The 27,998-nt window shown below is 39.2% G+C and overlaps 1 protein-coding gene across 1 annotated transcript; it reads right to left on the bottom strand.

The window, feature by feature from the left end:
* Window position 1: 1 nt before the first annotated feature.
* Window positions 2-27,992, bottom strand: CNOT9 (CCR4-NOT transcription complex subunit 9). Its single transcript, XM_061205059.1, has 8 exons — window positions 27,856-27,992; window positions 18,531-18,710; window positions 16,535-16,650; window positions 14,504-14,613; window positions 9,689-9,798; window positions 4,041-4,139; window positions 3,735-3,826; window positions 2-2,311 (listed from the first exon to the last, which is right to left on the bottom strand). The coding sequence occupies exons 1-8, from the start codon at window positions 27,877-27,879 to the stop codon at window positions 2,143-2,145; spliced, it is 900 nt and encodes a 299-aa protein (XP_061061042.1). The 5' UTR covers window positions 27,880-27,992; the 3' UTR covers window positions 2-2,142.
* Between the last annotated feature and the right edge of the window lie 6 nt (window positions 27,993-27,998).

Below are 27,998 nucleotides of genomic sequence, written 5' to 3'. Positions count from 1 at the left end.
TTTTATTTCAATCCTGTTGAGGGAGTGAGAAGGATGGAACACAGAAAATACGGGGTGGGGGGAGGGGTCCTCTTTATACACACACGACATCACGATCAACTACAAGGAACAATACCCATTTCCACCCTTCCCTCCAACTCCTACATGGGGTCCAAGGCCAGCTGAGAATAGATGGTACAAGAATTAAGATACTATTGGCACAGTACAATGGCCAATGCCGCGAAAGATGGAGAAGAGAATTTCTCAGGGAGCAAGGCCCTGGGCCTCAGCTGCTTCCCCAGAGGAGGGGGAATGAGAAAACTTTGGCTCAGCAGGAAGGCGGTTGGCAAAAATCAGGATTACCCTAGCTGGACTCTCCAGGTCAAAACTATGGGCTGAAGGGAGTCAAGACATTTATCCAGTCCATGCTGTTCTCTGCTTTCTCCAAGACCTCTTCTCTTCAGGCTTGAGATTAGTGAGAGCTGGCCTGGTTCTCCTCTTCATTTTGGAAAGCAGGGGAATAAGTGCTTATCCTACCCTTCCTACATCTAGGCTACTTAATTACTACTTTCTTGGCTCTAAAGAGACAGAAGCCAACTAACAAGCCGGCTCCCTTTGTGAAAGTCGGCTTGAAAGAGCCCTTGGGTTGGCAAAACTGCCTCTGCAAAGGTTTCTCTGAGCCTGCCCCTTATAAACCCTCCCCAAACGTATTCAGGGACACCTTCAATCGTGTGAGATGTGGACCAAAAATACTTGGTCTCTCTCTAGTTGGGTTAATAATCCCATCTTTGACTGGAGATGGGGATCAGAGAAAGAGAAAGCAGGTGATGGCAGGGGGAAGGATTGGGGGAAAGCAAGGCAGTTTACACAGCAGATTCAAGCCTCTGGATAGTGAATAGAGTCACCTAAAGCTCCAGAGGAGGAAGGGGGATTCTCTGACACAATATGAAAAAGTGTTAAATATTTTAGTGGCAACCCTGTAATTCCCATAGACCAAAAGGGAATGTGTCAAAAAAAAAAAAAAAAAGACGGAATAAGTGAGCAAGCAGAGTCCAGCCCTCTATCTTAAATCTGAATAAAATTAACTCATTCAGCTAATACTGCTTCAAGTACAATCATGAAGACAGATGGAACTGTAGATTCACACTAGGGCAAAGAATAGGATCAAGTAGCCTATCATCTTAAGCACAGACACCTCCCTTTTAAAAGTCATCTAGAAAATATCTTTGAGGACTTGAATTGAAGGTGACGTCCACCATCTCCTCTCCTCCCCCAATACAATACCCTTCCAGGACAGCCTGATGAATTAAGACGTCTGTTTTAAGTTTAATAGGAGGGAAGTGAAGAAGGGAAAAGCATGGAGATTTGGAAATGCTAGCAGCTAAAGCCAAAAGCAAGGTTAAGGTCCTTATGGCATCCAGAACTAGGGGTAAAAGAATGGGAAAGGGAAGGGAAACAGGCGGTGGGTTCCTGCTGTCCTTTGGCTTTATATCCTTCCCCTGCCTCCCATTCCTCCCAACAGCTCATGCAGCTATTGGCCTGCTAGAGGGGATGTAATGCCCAGACCAACTTTTTATTGAGCTTACGCAGCTAACAGACTTGTAAACAGTACCAACTGACAAAGTTTTGCTGAATATTACAGCTTGTGTCCACTAAATACACCTCTCTCTGAGATTAAAAACAAAAAACCAAAGTAAACAAATACTGAGAGAGAGGATGAAGAGACACATCTTGAGTCTTCTGGGAAGGCAAAATAAGAAAACGCCACATGGCTTGGTCCCAGGCGTTCACCATGCCTAGAGTGCTGCTGCTGTCACCACTGTCTCCCCTCCCTGCCAGTGGCTGGGTAGAGGTGAGGGAGCACGGTCATCTTGGGCATGCTGCAAATACAGCATTTGCTGGTGTTGACACCCTCCTTGGCTGTGGTGGCAGAACACTGTGTCAGGAGCCCGTTTCCTGGGAGTAGCAGAGGGAGCCCAGGTCCTCAAGGCAGCCTGATGGCAGCTCATACACCTCAGCAGAGGTACCGTGCCCCTTTTCGCCAGTGCAGTTCAGCATTGAGGTCGTCTATTCCCAGTCAGCAATAAAACCTGAGCTGTATTCCTCGCAGGTTCCCCCTCCCTTCCCCAACTTGGGGGAGTAGTGGGAGGGGACGGGGGAGGATCACTGAGGGGGCAGGGGGATACCCCGGGGATCGGTGACCTGGCCCTCTTGCAGGTTCTTCACGAGTTGTGCAAGCCAGCGTTTAGTGGTGGTGTCATCTTTTAGCACCTGGGCGAAGGTCGTGTCCTTCAGCTGGTCAGGGAGGCACTGCCTGAGTGCTTCACGTGCCCTACATCAGAAACAAACAAACCGACCAGGGAGACCAAACAAATAAACCCACATCTGGGGGACAGGGAAGAGCCCTTTTCTTAGATATAAATACATAGAATCCTGGAAATCTATGGTTCTGTCAAGGTACTTTAAGAAGCCATTAAAATTCTTTAAAGCTTATGTTAGGCATAGGCTCAGATTGCTCCAGGATCTGTTGTCTGCAAACATTTTCAGAACGATGCCCCAATGTAGAATTTTGTGACAAAGCAAATGGAATAAAATGGTGCAATAATTTACTTCAATTCAAACTGCTTTCTGATTTATTACAGTAAACATTGTCATAATACTCACGTTAGAAATATATGGATGATAGTAAATGAAATATTCCAAAATCAGTACATTAACAGGGGATATGACCTGACTCATAGTATGATAAATTAATGAACTTTAAACTGATATAATTTTGTGTCTTTCCAAAAACAGCTTCAGTTTTATAGTTAAAACTCTTAATAAGAGATGAGCAGTAAAAACAAAACTATGGTAACATTATTATCAGATGAACTTTTAAATGTTTCATTTACTTTAAAGTATAACCGGTAAAAGTCGAATCTGAAAACTCAAAAAGGTAAATGTTAACTATTTATAAGGCTGTTTTTTAAAAAAAGTTATAGCTTTTGTACTCAGTCTAGTTTCTTTGTACAAGGAGAGTTTTAAATAAACATATTTTCAAACTTTGGTGAAAACAGGAACCACTAAAGAACAGGACAAAATGGTCAAAGAAATAGTTAGGGCTTAAATAACCTCAGTGGCAGGAGGCTGAGTTCACGTTAAATCAAGTTATCCTCATTCCTAAGAACACAGAAATCAACCCATTATGTGGTTCAGCAGAATCTGAGCAAGTGGCTTTCAGCATGAATTATGGATTTACAAAGCAAAAGGTCAAATATTTCTAAAATGCATTGTATCTACAATGTATGATTTCTGGCAGAAAGATTACGAACATAGGGAGATAAAATAATTAGCTCAAGGACTTTACAGGAAGAGAACTGGAAATATAATTCAAGAGCCCTCTGGGCCTGTTCCTTTCTTAAGAGACCTTTGAAAGTATACTTTTCTTTCTGACCACCTGGAGTAGCAACAGAAAGCTCAAACCACAGGAGTAATGTATCATAAGATTCACTGTCTGAACTCTCTGGAATTTTAGAGTAGGGTACGGAGTTCCAGTGGGGAGATAAAACTCTGATGGATTTTTAAATTCAGCACTTCAGATTTTAAAAGGAATTAATCAAGGTCTGTCTCAGACAAGCTAAATATAGTTTTACCCCTTCCCTGTCCTAAAGACATAGGAGCTATGCCATGAGATGGGGCAACTGCCCACCAGAGTATTTCCCCTGAAATACTCACCAGAGTATTTAAGTCCTATAAATCCTATAAATGTTTACCTGGGATTATCTGAGAGTCGAAGGTAACATCTTACTACATGCTTCAGCAAACGGGCGGAAGGCTCTTTGGATAGCTGCAGGACCATCTTACCCTGTTTCCCCCAAAACGAGGTGGGATAGGAAAAAAACACACAAAACACAAAATAATCCTAGTTGATATCAGAGATCAGATATTGCAAGAACTGTTATACAAGATTTACAGTTGTTATTTCTAGTTGGGAGACTGAAGCAGCTCATTGTCGACTGCAAAGCGACTAAGCTGTGTGATCAGAAGCAGTTACAAAGAAGGCAAATGAAAGAACTCACCAAGATCATGGCAACATGGGAGAAACGCTCATATGTCTGACATATATAAGCCAAACCAGTGTCATCTAAGAGGATCTTCTGGAGGATAAATGTGGCAACCTGGAGTAAAACAAAATTAAGGAGTCCAAAACGTTGCTCAGACTTGTCTTCCAACTGTCTACTCTTCTCCCAGGAATAACCATAAGCAGAAAACTAAGCAAATACCCTTGCATTCTATATAACTTACTTGACGAGACATGCATAGTACAAAAAAATTAATAAATATTACCATATTGAACATTTACTATGTGCTGGAATTTTTCCTTAAGCCATAACATGCCTTATCTTATTTTCACAACAAACCTATGAGGTAGGTACCATTGTTATTCTCATTTTACATAAAAGGTAGGTAATTATCAGAGTCTTAAAAACAGAGAGACTGTCTCAGTTACTGAACACCTACTATGTGCCAGGTATAACTGTTAATCAATAACTTGCCAGGTTAAGGTCCCAAGTGACAAAGCTACTAACTCACAGAGTTGAGATCCAAACCTAGTTAAACACAGAGCCTCTTCCTTTTTCCATGGGCCAAGATGATTTTAGCAATTCAGCTATGCCTCATCTCCTCTGAATGAGTTAGGTAAAGCTTTTCTTATTCTTAAAAGATCTTAAAGAAAATAAGATTTTTAAGCCTCCCTTCGAAAATTGTTCCAACAGTAATAAAGAATATACTCACTTTAAGCTCATTAACTCTTACATAGATGGGATTAAAAAAATACTAGTTTAATTCAAGTCAAATGATTATTATAATGATTCTCTTCCTCAGCTGCTCCTCAGAATCAACTGTGGGAATTGTTTGTTTTATTTTACTGTTTTACTGGGGTATAACATTGTAGTTGGCTAAATAATGGCCCCCAAAGATATCTAGGTCCTAATCACCAAACCCTGGGGATGCTACTTTATATGGCAAAAGGGACTTTACAGATGTGATTAAGTTAAGAATCTTAGAGGAAGATTAATCATCTTGGATTATCCAGGTGGGCCCTAAATATAATCATCACAAGTGTCCTTATAAGAGGAAAGTGGAGGGAGATTTGACAATAGAGGAGAAGGTGATGTGACAGAAGCAGAGAGAGATTTGAACATGCTACACTGCTGGCTTTGAAGATGGAAGAGGGGGCAGTGAGCCAAGAAATGCAATTCTAAAAGCTGGAAAAGTCAAGGAAAGGGACTCTCTCCTAGAGCTTCCAGAGGGAATGCTGCCCTTACCGGGACCCTGACTTTAGCTTGGTTAAACTGATTTACGGTTGCTGGCTTCCAGAACTGTAAGAGAATAAATCTGTGGTGTTTTAAGCCACCAAGCCTGTGGCAATCTGTTATAGCAGCAATAAGAAACTAATACAAACATATACACAGTAAAATATGTAAAGTGCACTAATCTTAAGTGTATCTTGATTAATTTTTACCTCCTACACATCTGTGAACCACAACCAGATTAAAATACAGAACATTAGGAGGTTGGGATTAACACATACACAGTATTATATATAAAATAGATAACCAACAAGGACCAACTGTATAGCACAGGGAACTACACTCAATATCTTGTAATAACCTATAATGGAAGAGAATGTAAAAAAAGAAAAAAATAAAATAAATCACTTTGCGGTACACCCAAAACTAACACAACATTGTAAATCAACTATATTTCAATAAAAATGAAATAAAATAAAAATTCAAAATAAAATAAAATACAGAACATTTCCAGCACCCCAGAAGATTCCCTTGTGCCTTTTCCCAGTCAATATCCTTCCCTGAGAGGTAATCACTATTCTGATTTATCCTCACTGACTGTTCTTGCCCGTTCTTGAATTTCACATACATATATGAGTCATATGGTATGAACTCATATATATCTGGCTTCTTTCATTTGACATAACATCAGCCACATTGCATGTATCAGCAGTTCATGCTTCTTAACTATTGCGTAGTTTATTTTGTAACTATACTACAATTTATCCTTCATGAGTAAAAATGCTATAAATACTCCTATATATGTTTTGATGCCCATGAGAGCTTTCTTTTTTTTTGCCGTGCTGTGTGGCTTGTGGGATCTTAGTTCTCTGCCCAGAGATCGAACCGGGGCCCTTGGCAGTGAAAGCGTGGAGTCCTAACCACTGGCCCACCAGGGAATTCCCGAGAGCTCATTTTTCTTGGGTATATATTCTTGGGTGATAGGGTAGGTTTATGTTTATAGTGGATACTGCCAAACAGCTTTCCAAAATAACAGCTTTCCAAAATAACTTATACCATACACTCACCCAGGGGGATTTTTTAAAAAACACAAACGTCCATACTTTATCACCCTGCAGAATGGTTCAGTAGGTCAGATATGGGACCTGGACATTGATGTTTTTAAAACACTTCACAGGGACTTCTCTGGTGGTCCAGTGGTTAAGAATCCACCTTCCAATGCAGGGGATGTGGGTTCGATCCCTGGTCGGGGAACTAAGATCCCACATGCTGCGGGGCAACTAACCCCAGGTGCCGCCACTACTGAGCCCACGTGCCACAACTAGAGAGAAGCCCGCTCGCTGCAATGAAAGATCCTGTGTGCCGCAACTAAGATCCAACACACCCGAAAAAAAAAAAACCAAAAAAAAACCAACAAACCAAAGAAACAAAAACACTTCACAGGTGATCATGCCACACAGCTCTGACTGAGAACCTCTGCTTTACTGGGTGCCTACTATGGCAAGGCGTTTGACTAAGCATTGTACATAAAAAGTGAACACAACGAGGTGTCTGCTTGCATGGAGCAAAAGAAGAAAGACTTGCCAGGAAGTGACTACAAACCATAAAACGTAGGATAGGAGAAGTATTCTAGTTGAAGCGTAAAGGTCAATTGGAACATCTACACATCAAGGATGAATTAATTCTAGTAATGGGCAAGGAATGTAAATAGGGGAGGGATCATTAGGATGGGGGCTCCTGGAAGAAATGTCACTAAAGAAGAAATGAATCTTTTTCTGTCCCAGCCATAAGAAGCCAACTTGAAAAAAACCTATTCACAGGCAACTATGAATAAAAAATGACAGAATACAGTTGTAACCATTCCAATCTGGTCCCGGAAAGCCACGGAAATTAACAAAAGGAATAAAATTAAGGAAGAAATGAGAGAAGAAAAGCACGAATAGGGACTTCCCTGGTGACGCAGTGGTTAAGAATCCGCCTGCCAATGCAGGGGACATGGGTTCGAGCCCTGGTCCGGGAAGATCCCACATGCCGCGGAGCAACTAAGCCAGGGAGCCACAATTACTGAGCCTGCGCTCTAGAGCCCACGAGCCACAACTACTGAAGCCTGCGCACCTACAGCCTGTGCTCCACAAAAAGAGAAGCCACTGCAATGAGAAGCCCGTGCACTGCAACGAAGGGTAGCCCCTGCTCACTGCAACTAGAGAAAGCCCGTGCACGGCAACGAAGACTCAATGCAGCCAAAAATAAATAAATAAATAAATAAATTTATTTTTAAAAAAAAGAAAGAAAGAAAAGCATGAACATAGATCACATGTCACTTATTCTTTGTGTGTTAGTAGAAAATTGAAGACAGAGGTTTAAATCCTCCCTAACACACACACCCTAGATGGCAGGCTGGGTGGAAAAGTATTCAGAGGTAAAATACTTGACTTAAAAGCTGCCAACTTCAGCTCATAACATCTCTTTCCATCCATTATTTTTAAACAAATGGCAATCTTGGATAAAAAGATGCCCACGGGCTTCCCTGGTGGCGCAGTGGTTGAGAATCTGCCTGCCAATGCAGGGGACACGGGTTCGAGCCCTGGTCTGGGAAGATCCCACATGCCGCAGAGCAACTAGGCCTGTGAGCCACAACTACTGAGCCTGCGCATCTGGAGCCTGTGCTCCGCAACGAGAGGCCGCGATAGTGAGAGGCCCGCGCACCGCAATGAAGAGTGGCCCCCGCTCGCCGCAACTAGAGAAAGCCCTCGCACAGAAACAAAGACCCAACACAGTGAAAAATAAATAATAAATAAATAATAAAAATTAAAAAAAAAAAAAAGATGCCCACAGGGAAACTTTTATAGAGACATACCCTACACAGGGGTAACAAGTAATACTTATCTGCATTTTCAAGGAAATTGAAGAGAATGTGGACTTTAAAAAACATTTTAAAAAATTCAAAGAACATAAAAAATTCAAAGAAGAGCTGAAAGGACATGAGAAATGATAGGCAGAGACTAGAGGAAAAAAATTAATACAAAATTAAACTGCTACATGTATACACAGAATATTTCTGGAAGGATTGTACAAGAAAATAGTAATACTGGTTACCACTGGGGAGAAGAACTGAGAGGCTAAGGTAGGAGACTTACATTTGTTTGTATACCCATTTGTAGTAGCATTTGAATTTTTACTTTATTTGTATTGTGTATTCAAAACAAAAAAAATTTAAATCATTACATCTGCTTACATCCAACTCAGCAATAAGTATTTACCGAATTAAAAATTAGAGTGACAAGTCCAGTCAATGTGACTAGACATACTTTGGAAGCAGAGGTAAGATATTGCTAAAAATAGTCAGCAACATGTAAAAGTAGCCTTGAGAAAAATCACGATATGAAATTAAAGACAGAAAGTAGAGAGGGAAAAAATATATATTTGAAAAATAGACAATACAGCATAACTGATGTTGCTGAAGCAAGAGGCCAAAACAAATTAAAGGGAAAACTATAAAATTAACCGAAAAAGAGACACAAAGAGTAGGCTCTTCCAGAAAAAAAATCTGATATAAGATTATCAAATGATGGACTTCCCTGGTGGTCCAGTGGTTAAGAATCCGCCTGCCAACGCAGGGGACATAGGTTCAATTCCTGGTCTGGAAAGATCCCACATGCCGCAGGGCAACTAAGCCCGTGCGCCACAACTACTAAGCCTGTGCTCTAGAGCCCATGAGCCTCAACTACTGAGCTCACGTGCCACAACTACTGAAGCCCGCACACCTAGAGCCCATGCTCCACAACAAGAGAAGCCACCACAATGAGAAGCCCACACACTGCAACGAGGAGTAGCCCCTACTCGCCACAACTAGAGAAAGGCTGCGCGCAGCAACGAAGACCCAGCGCAGCCAAAAGAAACAAAAAATTATCAAATGAACTTAAAAATCATAAAAGAAGCTAATAGATACCACACAGAAAAAGCAAGTTCACCAATGAAAGGAAAATATTAGGCTAACCCAAGATTTCACTACAACATTCAATACCAGAAGACAACAGGGCTATGGCAATGGAGTTCTGAGAGGGAAAATAGAGGTAAGAATTTATACCAGTCACATTATCATCCATGGTTAAAGTGCAAAGTAGGCAGAAGCTCAAGTATATATACACTTGATTATGCATAAAAAGATGTCTGGAATAATACACCTGTGTAGTGAGAAGTGGGTTCAGATGAAAGGGAGAAATTTAGTGTTTTAACATGATATTCTTCTGATGGGTCTGGGTTTTAAAATCATCATTATATAACAATTTTTATTTAAAAGAGAAAAAACATTCATGAAAGTTTCAAAAAACCTGAAGGGAGGCAGAAAATGATAACCATGAAGAAGTAGCCCAAGAGTCAACAATATAGAATCTAATTAAGATAAAAACACACACCGTTTTAGAAAGTTCACTTCCAGATTCCATAATGCGCAAACACAAAGGGATAATTTCTGTTGTCAGTAAAAAGTTGATTACTTCCTGCTCATCTGTTTTCACCAGGGCCCCTAAAGAAAATATGGACAAACAAAATTATTTCAGAGTCAGGGTTTCCAACTAAAATTGTTCATCCAGCTAGTTGTGGAACTTAACATATAACACAAACTGTGGTTTATATGTCAAAGAATCAGATTCATACCCTCGTTTAAAAAACAAAAAAAAAAAAGGGAAGAAAAGCACAGGTTGACTGTTATCAGTCAACACTAAAAGATCAGGTACCAAGTTTGGTCTATCATATAGTTAGCATCAGTTTAGCTATCTAAATAATTTTTCTATCACTCTTGGTAGGCATTCATACAATAATATCACCATCTCTTCTCCATATATCTTAGGTAAGAGAAAAAAATTCTACATCAGTATTAAAGCACATTCCCAGGTAGCAAAGAAACGATGTCAGTCTGAATCCTACTTCACAATAGGCATAAACAAACATTACTTCCTGGTTATTTAATTGCCCCTCTTTTCCCGAAGAGCACAAACACTGTAGGGCATACCTAAACAAGAAACACACACACCTGGATTCCAATTCTGGTTCCACAACTAGTTTACCTAAGTTTGACAAAGTTACCTTCCCCTTGCAAGCCTCTGTTTCTTTATAAAATAAGAGTTGGACCAATGATTTCTAAAATTCATCCCAATTCTATTACTCTGTTGGTTTCTAAACTTACACCACTGACCGGGTGACAGACACAGTTCACTGATAGCCTCTCCATTCTGCATGTAGGGAGGCAGAGTCCCATTAAACAAATGACTGTTCCCTGAGCTGCCCAACGCATCACTAGCTTTTATATGAAAGGCCTTAGTTAACTGGACCTGTAATAACTAAAGTCAATCACTTCAGGAGAGAGTAATATCACTTACTTTAACCAGAACTGACAATCTACAAATGCTACATCTCTAAACAGCACATACCATAATTTACTAACATGGCCTGCTGCAGATGTCAGATTATTATCTCACTTAGATTTTTTACATGTAGGTCTAAAATCCATTTTGTTACTTTTGTATAGAGTACAAGGTATAGATCATGGTTCATTGCTTTACATATGGATATCCAATTGTTCCAGCACGATTTATTGAAAAAGACTATCCGTTCTTCACTAAATTCTCTTTGCAGCTTTGTCAAAAATCCAATTGACCATAATTGTGTGGGTCTATCTCTGTACTCTCCATTCTGCTCTACAAGTCTATCTTTTCTCCAATACCACACTGTCTTGACTCTGTAGTTTTCCAGTAGGTCTGGAAATCAGGTAGTATATGTCTTCCAACTTTATCCTTCTTTTTAAAAAATGCATATTCTAGTTCATTTGTCTTTCCAGATAAAATTTTAGGATCACCTTGTCAATTTCTATAAAAAAAATCCTACTGGGATTTTGTTAGAATTGCTCTAAATCTATATATCATCTGGGGGAGAACGACATCTTAACGATAAACCAATTGATGAATATGGTGTATCTGCATTTATTTAGGTTTTGATTTCTTTTGTCCTTGTTTTATAGTTTTTAGCTATAGACTTTGCACATATTTTGTAAGACTTACACCCAAGTTTTTCACATGTTTTGGTGAAATTTCAATTTCTAACTGTTTAGTGCAAGCACACAAAAATGTAATTGATTTTTGTATACTAATTCTATATCCTACAACCTTGTTAAATTCACTAGTTCTAGTAGCTTTTTTCTGTAGATTCTACAAGACTTTTCAATGCAGTTAATCATGTTGTGTGTGATAGTTTTTTTCTTTTTTTAAAAAAAATTTTTATTGAAGTATAGTTTCTGTACAATACTGTACAAGTTACAGGTATACAATATAGTGATTCACAATTTTTAAAGATTATACTCCATTTATAGTTATAAAATATAGCCAATATTTTATTTTTTCCTTTCTAATTTGTATGTCCTTTATTTTTTTTCTCTTGCCTTATTGCACCAGTAAGGATATCAGGATGAGAATGAATAAGACTGGTGAGAATGAACATCCTTGCCTTGTTTTCAATCTTAGGGGGACAACATTCACTTTTTCACATTAACTATGATCTTAACTGTAGGGTTTTGTTTTTGTTTTTGTACTTTATCAGGTTGAGAAAGTTCCCCTCTATTCCTACTTTGCTGGAGTTTTTATCACGAATGGATACTGAATTCTGTCAAAGGCTGTTTTTCTAAACTACAGAAAAGATCACATGATTTTTCATCTTTAGTCAGTGGATACGGTCAATCATAATGGCTGATTTTTGAAAGCTGAACCAGAATGACTTCCTGGGATAAAACCCACACAGTCATTATGATCCTTTTTACATGTTGTTGGATTTGATTTGTTACCATTTTGTTGAGAATTTCTGCATCTGTGTTCATGAGGGATACTGGCCTATAGTCTTCTTACTTCTTTTTCTGTTTTTATTATCAGAGTAATGCTGCCCTCACCAAGAGTTGAGAAGCCTCCTCTCCATGTTATGGAAAATTTTTAACAGAATTTGTATTATTTCTTCTTTAAGTTTTTGGTAGAATTAACCAGTTGAAACCATCTGGGCCTAGAGTTTTCTATGTTGGAAGGTTTTTAACCACAAAAACTATTCAGCTTATCTTTTTTTTTTTTTGAGTGCACTCTGCCAGACCGTATTTTTCAAAGAATTTGTGCATTTCACCTAGGTTGTCAAATTTATGGACAAAGAGTTATTAGCAGTATTACCTTATTATCCTTTTAATTGTCTGTAGAGTCTTTTACAATGCACCCCCTTTCATTTATGATGTTTGTAACTTGTGTCTTCTCTTTTTTTTCTCAGTCTGGATAGAGGTTTATTAATTTTATTGAATTTTTTTCAATAAAAAATTGGGGTGGATGAAATGGGTGAAGGTGGTTAAAAGGTATAAACTTCCAGTTATAAGATAAATAAGTCCCAGGGGTATAATGTACAGCATGGTGACCACAGTAACAATACACTATTGTATGTTTGAAAACTTCTAAGAGAAATCTTAAAAAGTTAGAGATCGTAAAAAGTTCTCATCACAAGGAAAAACAATGTTGTCTATGTGTGATGATGGATGTTAACTAAACTTACTGTACTGATCATTTTGCAATATATACATATACCAAATCATGTTGTATACCAAAAACGAATACAATGTTATATGTCAATTACATCTCAAAAAAAAACAAAACAAAAAAACCCTGCTTTTGGTTTCACTGATTTTATGTATTGATTTTCTTTTCACATTTTCATTGATATCTAGTCTTTATTATTTCCTTCCTTCTGTTTGCTCTGGTTTAATTTGCTCCTTTTTCTAGTTTCTTAAAGAAAAGCTTAGCTCACTGATTGAAGACATCTCTTTCTTTCTAGTATAAGCATTTAATGCTACAAATTTCCCTCTAAGCCCTGCTTTAAGCTGCATCCTACAAATTTTGATATGTTGTATTTTTACTTTTACTCCGTTTCAAGTATTTTCTAATCTATGTTATGTATCACTTCATTTACATTCAAACTTGTCTGATAACCCTTGAACTGCAGGAAAAAGTCTAGGCCCAAACATTCACCTTCTGCTTGTTCTCTCAATGACTTGGGAGAAACTGAGTTTCTACAAATATATGCAAGGGTAGACAACTGGCTTAATACCGTCCAAGTACTGTTTCCACCCCCCACCACTGTCAACATTTACCCTAACACATAAATGCATCATCCAACCACAGTAGTAAAAAAAATAGCAGAAGTAGGATGATTTGAACTAGAAGAGTGAATACAAGTGTTTTCTTTTGGCTGGAATCATGTTGATGTTTTAAATCCTACATGAGATGTTTTTATATCTTACAAGCTGGAAAGAATATATTGGGAAAAATGTTTCTAATTAGAGTACCACTTGGGAGAAGATGTAAAAAACAATAACATTCATTTGGAGTATGAGATAACAGTTACTCCTTAAAAGTAGAATAAAATGTTTCTCAGAAATACCAAACTTTTAAATTATACTTCCTGATTCATGGTTTATAAACATAAGGATGTGAACACAGCTTGAACATAAAAATAATAACCAAACGAAACAAAGTTTATATAACTGATGTTCTTATATTTGGTTAGTATGTTGAGCAAAAACTATGAGAAAAAGACACTGAAAAAAGGAAGGGCAATTTAGGAAAGAAATCTTCTTGAATGTATTCACATTTCACAAATCTAAAGATTTTACTACCTAGGAGTCTAAGATCTGAAATAGCTGATATATTATTTTCTTGAGTAAAAAGCGTTTTAGACACATCTCCCATAATAAATGTACATGGAAACATTAATTTGAGCATGCAAAAATTCAACGAGGTAAAACAGAAGGTAAATCTCTGGAATTATGGGAGAACAGCTTAGAAGTGAGAAAGATGAAAAATCAAACCAAGAAACAAACTCAAATTCTTATTCCTGTAATAATAATCTTTTTTTGTTAACACTCTTGTTCTTTACTTTCCCTACAATTATTAAACATTTCTACATACACACTGAATTTAATCCCAAATGTTGGGTCTTATAGCCTTATTAACAATACTCAGAATGGTACTTGGTAAGAGCAATAATGTTCTGATATTCATTTATTAGTAAAAACTAATTTATTAGACTCAACCCTGAAGACAAAAATGAATAACTGGTGAACAAAAGCTATAAAAGACCAGACAAAACACCCAAGTTAAGACCACTATTATGCATGATGATGATTCCAGCCTTGCAAAACAATCCTAATAACTTACCAATAACTCCAAGACTGGTTAGCCGAAGATACTCAAAGGGACGTGTTTTGCTGACAGTGTGCAAAAAGGGGTACAAAAAAAGTGGGATGTGTGCTGCAAGAAATGCTGACCTGAAAGAAAAAAATAATCATATTCAGGGCCCAGAGTTAATTTCTAAGGATTCTGAACATTCCCAGGTGGTTAATTCTGTAAGGCTTATAACACTGCTTGACCAAGGAATCTCTAGGAAAGACTGTTACTGGTCATTAGTCTAGACCAGTGGTTCTCAGTTGGGGTGATTTTGCCCCCCCCACCAGGGGCAATGTCTGGATATATTTTTGGTTGTCATACTGAAGGGATTGACATCCACTGGGCAGAGGCCAGGATGCTGCTAAACATCCTACAATGCACAGGACAGTCCCCTCTTATCCCCCTCCTCCCACCGCAAAGACTTAATCCAGCCCAAAATGTCAACAGTGTCAAGGCTGAAAAACCCTAGCCTAGACCAATGGTTAAGAGAACACACAATTTTCCCTGTAATCAGTACCAAGTACTTTAAAAACTGATAAAATATCCAACTGCAAGTTTTAAAAAATAGGTCATAAAATGCACTTAAGGGCCCAAGAGATTCTCCTAGATGCCCTCCCTCACCTAGTGTATGAGTGAACAGTAATATTCACAGGTAGGAGCTGACAAAATCTTATAAACCAAGACAACAAAATAAAGCAGCCACTATCACGGTTTATCTGTTATGCTTAAATACTCTTTTTTGGTTAGAGCTTTCAGATACACTAAGTATCCTAAAAACATTTTAATCTGCAGCTAATATGTTCAGCAACTAATATGGAATCAGTCTATTACTTTATATAATTTATAATTATACCTTACAGGAGAGCCAACACCCAAAATTTTTAAGAAAGTACTCTTGCATTTTTAAGTACTTAAAAGTAATTTTCTTAGCAATGTTTCTAAAGTTCCGAAAGGTCAGTGCCAACCTAGCACTCAGATTTTATAAGGAAAACTTGACAAAGAGAGGAAAGGCTTTAATAAAATGACTATTAAGTGCTTTAAGGCCATAAAAGTCACAAAGCAGATTCCTGAACAGAATCTCCCCTTTCTTAATTTGTCAGATACAGCAGGAAGGCAAAAGTGTCTCAATTTGAATGCCAATTCTCATTTATTACAGAGGTTGCCTAAAATCCTGTGTTAAAAAAGATTCTGAAGCCAAATCTGGCTTACTATGTGAGAAAAAAGTGCTGAGTTCAACTACAAACTGAACTCCTACTAAATGCCATGCACTGTGCCTCACGCGTGGCACAGTGACGCCTACCATGGATTCAGGAGGGAGAAGTAGCTGTATGCCTGACCTTTCCTGAGAGGTGACCACCACTCCTTTAAAGTTCCTTGCTACCAATGGGTAAAAAGTAAATGAGACAATGGAATACTATTCAGACTTAAAAAGGAAGGAAATTCTGACATATGCTATAATATGGATGAACCTTGAGGACATTATGGTGAGTGAAATAAGCCAATCACAAAAAGACAAATACTGTAAGATTCCATTTATAACGAGGTACTCAGAATAGTCAAAATCATAGATGGAAAGTAGAATGGTAGTGGCCAGGGGCTGGTGGGCAGGGGAATGGGGAGTTATTGTTTAATCGGTATAGAGTTTCAGTTTTACAGGATGAATAGAATTATGGAAATGGATGGTGGTGATGATGGCACATTATGAATGTATTTAATACTACTGAACTGGATACTTTAAAATGGTTCAAATGATAAATTTTACATTATTTATATTTTACCATAATTTGAAAAGGCAAAAAATTAATTATAAAAGAACATGTTAAACAATACCATATTGTTACTACACTAAAATCTGGTGAATTAGAGACCAGAAATTCTTGAGGAAAAAAAAAGTAAAAGAAGAGTCCCGAAGATCCACACCCACACACGTGCACCCTACTGCATGACCCTCCTCTCATCATTCAGAAGTTAGGACCACATTCAATACAAACCTCTACCCACACACTCATCCAAAGTATTTACCTGGTTTCTGGGTGTGATGCTACACATTGCAATAATGCCAGAGCGTTGCAAACTCTGTTAGATTGGTGTGCTGTCAAGGTGGGTGGGTTGATAGATGGATAAATATTTACAATTTCCTAAAAAATGGAAATCAGCACCAGATGAACAAGGCATAACTTTAATTCCCATGGTATGAAAGCAAACAACTTTAATTCCACGTATCCTATAAGAACCGAACCATCAAAGAGGGGGAAGAAATAAACAATACTCCTATCCTTTCATCATAAATATACCTGACTAGACTATCTGAGACATTTCTACATATATCTCTAGGAAGATCTCTATGGAGGCAACTGTGGTCAACCACACTTCCTCCTATATCCTGCATCATCTGTTGAGGCTTTCACTTGAGGGACTCATATTTATAATCCCTCCCTTTTGTCAACACCCTACTTTTAGTTGTAGTGATGAGACAGCTAGCCAGAAAGTGTTAGTAAATCAACCACAGTGACTCATAAAGAAGTTTCTGTTTGGTCAGGTAGCAACTGCAAAAAGGGGGAGATAAGAACATGGGTATATGTGTGGGGATATGTACAAACAGCAGGGAATATATGTATTCTCTGTCAAAAGGCGATGATTTGCTGAACACAATTCCATTTATCTTAATTGTAAAACTTTTACACAGAAAATGTTCCTATAAGAAAGATTAGTTTCTTGGGTACATGTTGCAGGGACAGAATATGAATTTACTTAACAGATTAAAAAAATTAATCTAATTATTGGGGATTATGGACAATACTTTAAAGGATGATCATTCTATCTTGGTTCTTAGGACTATACCATATCAATCTATTCCCCACAAATGACCGTTCTGGCCAAAACCAAATTTCAGTTATTTATTCTTCAATGTACAAGAATATCCACCTTTAATCCTACAGCTGTTATACCTTTATCTTAACATTTTCTTTCCCCAGAATATACCTTTCAGTTCTTATACCTTCCTTTCCATCCCCCCCACCATGTAGTAAATATTATTTTGTAGTACTCCTAAAGTTGTTTCTCAAAGTGTAGTTCTTACACCACGTACATCAGAATCACCTGGGTGTGGGGCAGCTGCCTGTTAAAAATACAGATTTTTCATCTTAGACTAAATAAATCAAATCTCTTGGGTAAGATCCAAGAATCTGCATTTTAACAAGTACGTTAGACTTTTCTAAAACAGATTCTTACAAATGCTAACATTAAAAAAAAAACAACATTCTGGGACTTCCCTGGTGGTCCACTGGTTAAGGCTCCGTGCTCCCAATGCAGGGGGCCCGGGTACGATCCCTGGTCGGGGAACTAAGATCCCACATACCGCAACTAAGCCCGCGCACTGCGGCTACTGAACCCGCATGCTCTAGAGCCCGTGCACCGCAAGTAGAAAAGCCCGCACGCCGCAACAAAGAGCCCACGCGCTGCAACGAAGACCCAGTGCAGCCAAAATAAATAAATAAACTAATTAAAAAAATAAAGTTTAGGACTTCCCTGATGCCGCAGTGGTTAAGAATCCTCCTGCCCAGTGCAGGGGACATGGGTTCGATCCCTGGTCCAGTAAGACCTCACATGCTGCAGAGCAACTAAGCCCGTGCGCCACAACTACTGAGCCTGTGCTCTACAGGCCGTGGGCCACAACTACTGAGCCTGCATGCCACAACTACTGAAGCCCGCACGCCTAGAGCCCGTGCTCTGCAACAAGAGAAGCCACCGCAATGAGAAGCCTGTGCACTTCAATGAAGAGTAGCCTCCGCTCACCACAACTAGAGAAAGCCCCTGCGCAGCAATGAAGACCCAACGCAGCCAAAAATAAACGAATAAATAAATTTATATTAAAAAATAATAAATAAAGTTTAAAAAAAAAAGAAAAAGAAAAAGAAAAAAAACATCCTACCAAAGTTTTCATAATCATTTGGCCAAAGGCAGAGAGATACAAGTGTGATAAACAGGAATGACATGCAACTCATGGATATATACCCACCTGTAAAAGTGCTGCAATAGTACCAAATGAATGCCACAGCATGGGTGCAAGGTCAGGAACAGATTCTCGCTTTTTACTTAACTCCAGCAAAGCATTTTCCCTTGTCTCAGGACTGGACAGCTCATTGATCCATTGATAGATCTTTTCTCTATCCACCTGAGCCAGTGCAGTAGGCACAGGCTTCAAGTGAAAACAAGAAAGTAAACATGTGAGTTTCATTAGAGTCAAATCACGTCTTACTCTGCAGTAGCCTTTGGAAGGAATATATTTTTTGTAAATACCAGGGGAGCTTTTCTAAATACATATACTTGATGTAAATGAATTCAATCTATCAAAATCTAAAAGGCACACACTCTTTAATAATTCCATGTTTAGAAATTTATCCTACAGGTCTATTTGGGCTGTACTGAAGATATACCAGAATGTTTACTGTTGCACTATTTTAAAAGCAGAAAACTTGGTCTATCAACATCTATCAATAAGGAACTGGTTAAATATACAGGGGTACATTTTTATATGGAATACTACATAGCCCCTTAAAAAAGAGTTAGCTCTATACTGTGCTGATACTAAATAGGAAACAAAAAAAAACCCAAAAAGAGTGCAGAACAGCATATACGCTTCCATTAACACACACATATATTCTTATATATTTATATACAACATTTCTAGAAGGACACATAAGAAACTGTTAACAGTAGTTACCTCTAAGGTTGGAATGTATATGGGAGACCTACTTGTCATTGTATACATTAAAATCTTCTGCATATAGTTTAAACTCTTTTTTTTAACCATGTGCCTATGATGGTTTTTGAAAGAAAAAAGCCTCCCCCCATTGCTCTTACTTCCCCAGTAATTCCAGCATCCCCCTCCATGAAGCAGAAAATCTATGTAATTTGGAAAAGTTTCCCCCCTCTAATGATTCTTATACATATTGTACCTCCACCCCTTGGAGGTTCATTCACTCCTTATTCATGTAGGGACTATATAAACAGAACATGCTTTCATTATTGTGCTAAAGAATCTCAATATTACAAAAAATTTGAGCACTTCTATAATTCTGCACATTTGTCAAATAGGCTGTTACCTTGGTTAAGTCCCTTAACTATTCTTATCTGGAAGATAAGATGGGAGACTAGAAAAATGATTACCATTGCTATTTCTGGCTCTAAAGTCCTAACAAATTCATGGTGATTTCCATCCCTAGACCAATATTTTCTCACTTAATTTCCCCCCAAACCATGAGGAATTATGGGGTAGGTAGACAGAAAAAAGGGATCTACACTTGCAGATGAAACTACTAATGCTCAGAGGAATTAACTTGCTCAATTCACCCAAGTATAAAGTTGCATATTCCTATCTTTCTTGAACCATATTACACCAGCTTCTCACACTATGCACATGTTCCCACTACACCTTAGTGTGATAGAATCATGACCTACCCACGGCACAGATATAAAAATGAGGAACAAAAAGGACAGCTGTCTTTGCTGTAGAACAGAATGAAGTCTAAGATGGACTATGAGGAGTAGTCACATTTACTCGAGCTGAACAATCGCCTTCTATAAATGGAAGCTTGATTAGAAGCTTTTAGTTTAACGTTTATCATTTCTCTTGCTTGCTAGAATGAACCACAAGGTGTTCTGCTAAACGGACTAACATACCACGTAACTTAAGTCCTCTTTAAGTGCCTCAGAGTAATCTGCTAAAAGCTGTTTTGTAATTCCCATCAGTGATGCTCCTCAAGAAAACACAGGCTCCTAAATGATGTAGAAGGAATAGGGTAGTTTTCCTGCCCTCCGCTCCCCACAGCAAAAACAGTATGGTCCAAGCACTTGACTTTTCTATGTTGCCACAGATAGGCCCTTGACTTTAAAAATTATTTTTGGAAATGTAATTCCCACCAGAAGATAGGATATGTTTATATTTAGAGTATTACATCACCTTAAAAGCTCAGTAAAAACAAGGGCTAAAATTTTAGCTTTGGGTTTCCTGCCCACAGTCTCTTGGATGACCCACAATCCTAAAGACGGCCCCACAGACAATGCTCCAGCAATATAGTATCTATCCTGATTAGTCATTACTCATTCCTAGAGGCCTGTCATCCAGACACCACCATCAGTAAACTCCATCACCCTCTCTAGAGCCAGTGTGTGACTTGTACCCAGCACCCTGTACCCTATCCTGTCCTGGGGAACCCTAGGTGAACAACACCAGGCTGCATTGGTAGACACCAGTCAGCATATTGTGGCTTCTGAACACCAGGTCCTATCTCCACATATTCCGTTTCCAGAGCTGGCTTGACTACAGCAGAGGAGATCGTGCCCCTGGAGTGGTGCTGGCGCTCTGGAGGGTCAATATCTGGTGCCTACTTGGGTCCCTAAGGCCATGACCACCTGCTGCCAGTAATACTCCAACTTCTGAAGCTGCTTGTAGGAACTGCAGCCTCCATTGGACTTTAGTTCTAAGAGAGCTACGGACGTCAGGTGGGTGGTAATGTGGCCCTCAGGTATAAGCTTAGAGATGAGTTCTGCAGCCACTCTAACAACGAGAAGGCAGTTAGGGCAGTTTGGTACCAGGAAATATCTGAGGTAGGGACCCTCCTTTTCATCACCCCTGGTGAACTTTGCCCCAAATTTAATAGGAGGAGTTAGTTTAAACCCACTGAATACCTATTTGTTATCGGATGAATACAATTATTTCTTAAAATAAAAGTGAGAGCTCACATACACAGTGCTTACTCTGTTAGGCACTGTCTTAAATAAATACTTGTCATTACCACCCTCATCTCATAGATGAGAAAACTAAGAAGTTATTTAAAAGTTAAGTGGCAAAGCCCAGGATTTGCATTCAGGCGGTCTGGCAGCAGAGTCCATACTCTTAACTGCCTCGCTAATGCTGCTTCTCACTTGCCTGAAAGATTAGGTCTGATCTAAACACAACTTTCCAAAAAACTATTTACTGTGACCTAGACAAAAGAGATAGGAAATACATAAAAATCTCAGACAAAAATTAAAATATTAACTGCTGTTAGTTCAGCAGAATCTGAAAAACAATCAGCACCCCTGAACAATATCATTGATACTAGGAGAAATTCTCTACTTACTGAGATTATGAGGTACTTAATAACCATCATTTTAATGGGAAAAGTCGGTGAAATAGTTTGACATAGTTCCCTATGTCAAATCATGGCTCAGATGGGCATAATTTAGCTAGTGATAACCACCAACACACACACACACACACACACACACACACACCCCCCTTCCCTACCTACATCAACAAGTAATTTTATAACACACAAGGAAATTTAGTTATTTTGGAGAATAAAAAGGAAGTATTTTTACTCTTTTTTTTTTTTTTTTTGGCTGTGCTGCTTGCCTTCAAGGATCTTGGAACCCGGGCCCCGGCAGTGAAAGCACCAAGTCCTAACCACTGGACTGCCAGGGAATTCCCATATTTTTACATTTTGAATTATGCACTGATTTCTACATTAACTTATATTACCAGACGACTGATAAAATACTTTGGACTTCATCCCTGAATAAAGCCCCAAAGCACAACTCCAGCATCTTACTAGATCTTGATGGTAACAAAAACCCCAAATGCATCTGACTCTCCTTCTGAATCCCAAAGATCATTTAGGCACACCTGTCACAAAATTGTTAGAATCTGAAAATTGATGCCTTCCTAAAAGGGAGTGGGAAGTAAAAGAGGGGGTGGGGTAGATGAGGAAAGAGAGGGAACTGTATTGTACTTTTATTTATTTATTTTAAAAAATTAATTTATTTATTGGCTGTGTTTGGTGTTCGTTGCTGTACACAGGCTTTCTCTAGTTGCGGTGAGCTGGGGCTACTCTTTGTTGCGGTGCGCAGGCTTCTCATTGTGGTGGCTTCTCTGGTTGTGGAGCACGGGCTCTAGGTGCAAGGGCTTCAGTAGTTGTGGCACGCGGGCTAGGCTCCAGAGTGCAGGGTCAGTACTTGTGGCGCAGGGGCTTAGTTGCTCCGCGGCATGTGGGATCTTCCCAGACCAGGGATCAAACCTGTGTTCTCTGCATTGGCAGGCGGATTCTTAACCACTGCGCCACCAGGGAAGTCCCTGTATTGTACTTTTAAAAAACATGGTTTCATTGAATGATCACAGCACCGTGGTTATCATCCTCCTTTTACAACTGATGGAACTATGAGTAAACGGTGGGCAGACTTCCTCCTCCTCCAATTCTCTATTTAAAGATTACCTCTAAAGATTCCTAGTTCAATTGCTACAATTCTTTAATTTATAATTTACTAATACATTTCTGAGGCTGTGGCTGATACAATCTACTAGCACACACCGTCCAGTGGCAAAGAAGCTAATTTATCTGACTTCCCTTTTGGAGACTACCTAACTTAAACACATTAACAATAACGGCAGGATACTACCACAAGAGCAGAGGTTAGCATTTCTTGAATTGAAATCTCTGGATCTTTTCCTTAGAAAAATACACAATTGAAAATTGTTTTGCACATAATTTATTTTTACCTAAAATTTACACATAATTTCAGGGAATTCATAGATCCTGCCTGTACCCTTTTTACAGACCTAGAATTAAGAACGTGTTTATCAAGTTTAAGAATAAGAAAGACCTTGGGAATTCCCTGGTGGTCCAGTGTTTAGGACTCTGACCTTCCACTGCAGGGGGCCCGGGTTTGATCCAGGGATCAGGGAACTAAAATCCTGCAAGCCATGTGTAGTGTGGCCAAAAAAGAATTAAAAATAAATAAAAATAAAAATAATAGGAAAGACCTTGATTTGCAAGTAACTACACAAGTACCTAACTGGAATGCACACTGGATTGGGAGCTAGAAGTGGCTTCAAAACAGTTTTGCCATTTTTACAATTGTGTGACCTAGAATAAATCATTTACTTTTCTAAGCCTCCATTTTATCATTGGTTATATGAGGGAACTAAATTAATTATCAAAGTCTCAGCTCTAAAATCTCAAAAATTTCTTTCTTTAGTTACAAGTGAGAGACTAATCTAACTGGCTACAAAAAAATCAATTTTATTAAGGTACAATTTGCATACAATAAAACTTTTAAGTGCACCCATTTAAGTGTACATTTCAATGAATTTTGAGAAACCTATATACCCAAGTAACCACCACCACAATCAAGATACATTACTGGACATTCCATTATCCCCCCCAAATTCTCTATATTCCTTTCAGAAAACCCCACACTCAGCCCTCCACTATAGACTAGGTTTGATTTTTCTAGGAACTTAATAGGAGGCAATGTTTATTGAACATACTATGTGCCAGTCACTGTGGATTACCTCAAATTATTCTCAAAATTCTAAGAGGAAACAGGTTCAGGGAGGTTTAATATACTAAAGTTCACACAAGCAAGTATATGGCAGAATTACATTTAAACTCTAGTCTACTTCTCTATAGAATCAGTGAGTCCTACTTGGTCTATAGGATTGAAATCACAAATATTCCTCCAAGGTGAAGAAATTATTTAAGAACCCAATACAGAAGTTTAAGTTCGATATTCTGTTACAGTTGGATTTGAGTAAACAGTGGGTTCAATTAACATACCCAGAAGCAAAGTCATTTATGAGAAGTCTGATATGGACTATTAGTTATCACCCTCAACACTTCCAACATCAAAAACAAGATCAATTACATGTAACTATATACTTTTAGCTATAACCTGCTTAGAGTCAGTGGTCCTTTCCTTTTAACAGATGTGGTAAAAAATGTCTGTACTATCAACTAGGAGGGACTCATTCCCCTCTTTCCTGTTTATTGGTTTATATGTGGAAAATGTATTTCAAGTAACTTTTTTCTTTCAGTGAAGCTTAATAAGACATTTATCAAAGTGAGTCACCAATGGTTAACTCCAAGTGTCACTAACACAGGGTACTGATAGTTGGTCTTCCACTTCCGAAAAATCTTAATAGAATGTGAAAAGAAGATATTTAGAACTTAGAAAAGATCCACATTTACTCATAAATGGGAAAGAAATATGATTCCCCCTCTTGAGTAAACTAAAAAATTGTTGTTGATGGCTCTCTTAAACAGAAAATGGCCAAATCTATCAATAAAATTTCATGTTCGAGGACCAAAACAGCTGTTGGTTTTCTTATCGATTAATATGTGATAGTGAATAAAAAATGGAATTAGACTGAAATAGAGATTATTTCTGAAGTCTGGAGATGACTCAACACGTGGCTTTGGGTGTCTACATAATGATGATATAACAAGAAAACACACTTTCTTAATAGTGCCAAAGGGAAATACTAAATTAGCTTAACTATCCTCATATCTTTATAAAATAAGGGCCAGAATGTTCTTCAAAATAACTTTTTAAAAATGGAAGTGAATAAACAAAGAAAAGTTGGTTAATTTGCTTAAATCTTCAACAGGAGACAGTTGTCTGAATTAGATCCTTCAGAGTGCATCATGTTCTTTCTACTTGCCAAAGAGGAGGGGTCTAGCACTGCTTCAACAAAGAGATGTAAAATGACTAATGCAGCTGCTGGTTATGTGGAAAGTGAGGAAAAAGCAAGGGTTTAAGGATGTCAGAATTGCCACTGGAAATTAGTGGGGAAAAAAACCAAAAAACAAAGCATACCCAATGCATCTCCTAAAGGTTTACGTTTGCTGTTTTAGATCACTAGCATAACATTCATCACAAAAGACCCATGGTATGTGAAGATCTGTGGTTCTATTAAGCTGAAGCAGTCTTCAAGGTCCATAACAGGTGATCTGTTACTTTGCTGAGGCAGGAATTAGAGTCCCAAGGCTGAAGTGTGGGAGCAAGTCTTTTAACCAATGAATGAACCTAACCAACCCCTGAGCACTTTCTTATTCTTATTTAATACAATCCTGTGGGGTATTTCTGTTTCTATTTAGTAGATGTGAGAAAGAAATTATATTCTGCAATGGCAATAATGAAGATGTTAGGATGTATTCTGCAAAGAATGAGAAGAGTCCAGTATACTACAAATTGCTGGCATAATAAAATACTAAAGGAAAGAGTCAAAATTTAAGACACATCCCAAATGATCTCAATTCCTCCATCTAGTGAATAACATCCTGCATTTGTATGTGATCACATTCTCCTTTGATAGTACTATCTCCCTAGCTGAAGTGATTTACTTGTTATTCAAAAAAAGAAATAAAGATACACACAAATTTTCATCATTAGACAAAAAGTAAGCATCTTCTCAAGTGGTTTAGATTATTGCAGGCATTGCTGCATGTATTATTAACTCCTCAGTTTTTAGTGAGGGATATATACCATTAGTGTCTCTTTACCCAGATCAGAATAACACAGGCAGTTCAGCCTAATGGAAGGCATTAAGGGTTGGGAAAGAGGTGGCTCAACTTTTTTTTGCTTCAGATTCACTAACCAAATATTCCAGTGAATGAGTGGTACAAATGAACCTGTCAGAGCTTTTGTGTAGTCCAAACAGCGTAACAGGTGAAAAAGTATCTAAAGCTCAATTTCTAAATAAAGGTAAGGCAATGTAAATTTACTTGAAGAAACATTTACTATTTTAAGTAATGAACCACAGCTCTAATGGCTGTTCAAAAGATGTATTAGGGAGAACTAAAAAGAAAAGGAATTGAATAGGTAGAGTCTGGGGAGGCACAGGGGAAAGAGCAGCTTGGTATCAAAGCCTCGAGAAGACAACCAGATTTTGAGAGATGGACGAGCCAACTGTAGCAGAATCCTTTGTTTAACCTGCCCCCCTCCTACCAGCAACAACCTCATTTTCTGACTAGCTTCTTCCCATATTACATGTAAAATCTGGAAGAAACAAAAAAGCTGGGGAAATTGCAGTCACCTAGTTAAGAGATATATAAAAGGTACCTCTCTCTGTGAAAGGTTACAAACACTTTAGAAACATGGTGCCAGGAGGCAGAGATGCCACTGGCCCTGGAAATGACAATGCTGTCTGTAGCCTAGTCACACTCAGCTCACTTTCTGACTTTAAATTTAAAGTTGAGACAACTTTTCTCTTCTATTTAGGATTTATGTTATTTTGCCTGGTAATGCAACTTTAGTATATTACTCTCTCCTTAAGTCACTTCACCTTGGTGAAACTGAAAAAGCTGGATGGGCATTCAGAAGAATATGCTCAAATCACAAGATCCTGTCTGCCCATTACGGCTATTTGCTCTCAGTAGTCACCTCCCTCATCTATACCGCGTCATTCAGCAAAATATTTGAGCCCTTACTTGGTGCCAGGAACTGACCTGGCACTGGAGTAACCATATAAACAGGACCCACATGATCCCTGTCCCTGACCTCAAAAGGGGGACAAATAACAAACAAGTAAATGAATACAAAAATTACAAGTTGGGATCAATTCTTTGAAGGGTACTCTAACAGAGAAAAGTTGGGGGGTTACAGAACTACTTTAAATGGGGCGGTCAGGGACGGCAACTCTAGGGAGATTAAGACAGAGACCTGAGGGAAAAGGAGCCGGACACCCACATGGATGGGTGTGTGTGTGTGTGTGTGTGTGTGTAAGAGATGCAACCTGGAGTGGAAAAGCGTTAAGTAGAAGAGATGGAACGGCGGCCAGTGTAGCTGGAGCCTGCGGAGCAAGTGACATAAGAGGCTGAAAACCTGGGTAAGGAACATAACGTTCAGGGAGGGCCTTGTAGGCCAAGGCAAAGAGTTTGGATTTTCTCTCAATGCAATGGGAGACCACAGGATTACTTCACATAGATTAATTTACACTATCTGTTTTTCTTGGTAAAAGATCACTCTAGTAAAATGAGATGTGTGAAAAAAGGTTTTAAGCGCAGAGAACCGTCAGTCGGACATAATAACTATTCGCTTCTCCGGGTCTCGGATTTTGCATCTGTAAAGCAAGTCGTTTGAGCTAGAAGCCATTTCCTCCCCACCGCGATGTGCCTAGGCAGGGAGTTCCGAGAGCACGGGCAGTGTCAGGCGGACTGCGGAAGTCCCCTCGGCCCCGCCAACGCCAAGCACGCAACTGGCGCCCTGAAACTGTTGGTCAGCGAAATGAATCAATGAATGGCCCGTCCGGGCCGCGAGGGAGGCGCTCCAGCCGCGGGACCAGGCCTCGGGGCCAGAAAAGAACGCGCTACGCGGCGTCAGAGGCCGCGGGAGCTGGCCGGCGAGGAAAGTGGGGGCCGGCTCCACCACAGCCAAGTGCGGCGAGGAGGGGGGCCGGGGCCTCGCGGGTTGAGGGCAGGAGGAGCAGGACTCCCGGCCCGACACAGGGAGCTAGGAGAGAAGGCCGAAACGCCAGGCTGAGGTGGCGTTCTGGGCCCAGGCTGGGCAGCCCAGTCACTTACCGCAGCCGTCGCCAGACTGTGCATGTTGGGAGCGGCCGCCGCTCTCCTCCCACCGCCGGACACGCCCGACCCGCGTCCCAGCTTCAGCACCTCTGCCGCCGAAGCAGATGAGCCGCCGCAGCCTCCATCCGCCTCCGGCTCGC

Source organism: Eubalaena glacialis, chromosome 1 (assembly GCF_028564815.1).
Source record: "Eubalaena glacialis isolate mEubGla1 chromosome 1, mEubGla1.1.hap2.+ XY, whole genome shotgun sequence".
Lineage (NCBI taxonomy): Eukaryota > Metazoa > Chordata > Mammalia > Artiodactyla > Balaenidae > Eubalaena > Eubalaena glacialis.
This window is presented reverse-complemented; position numbering and strand designations above follow the sequence as displayed.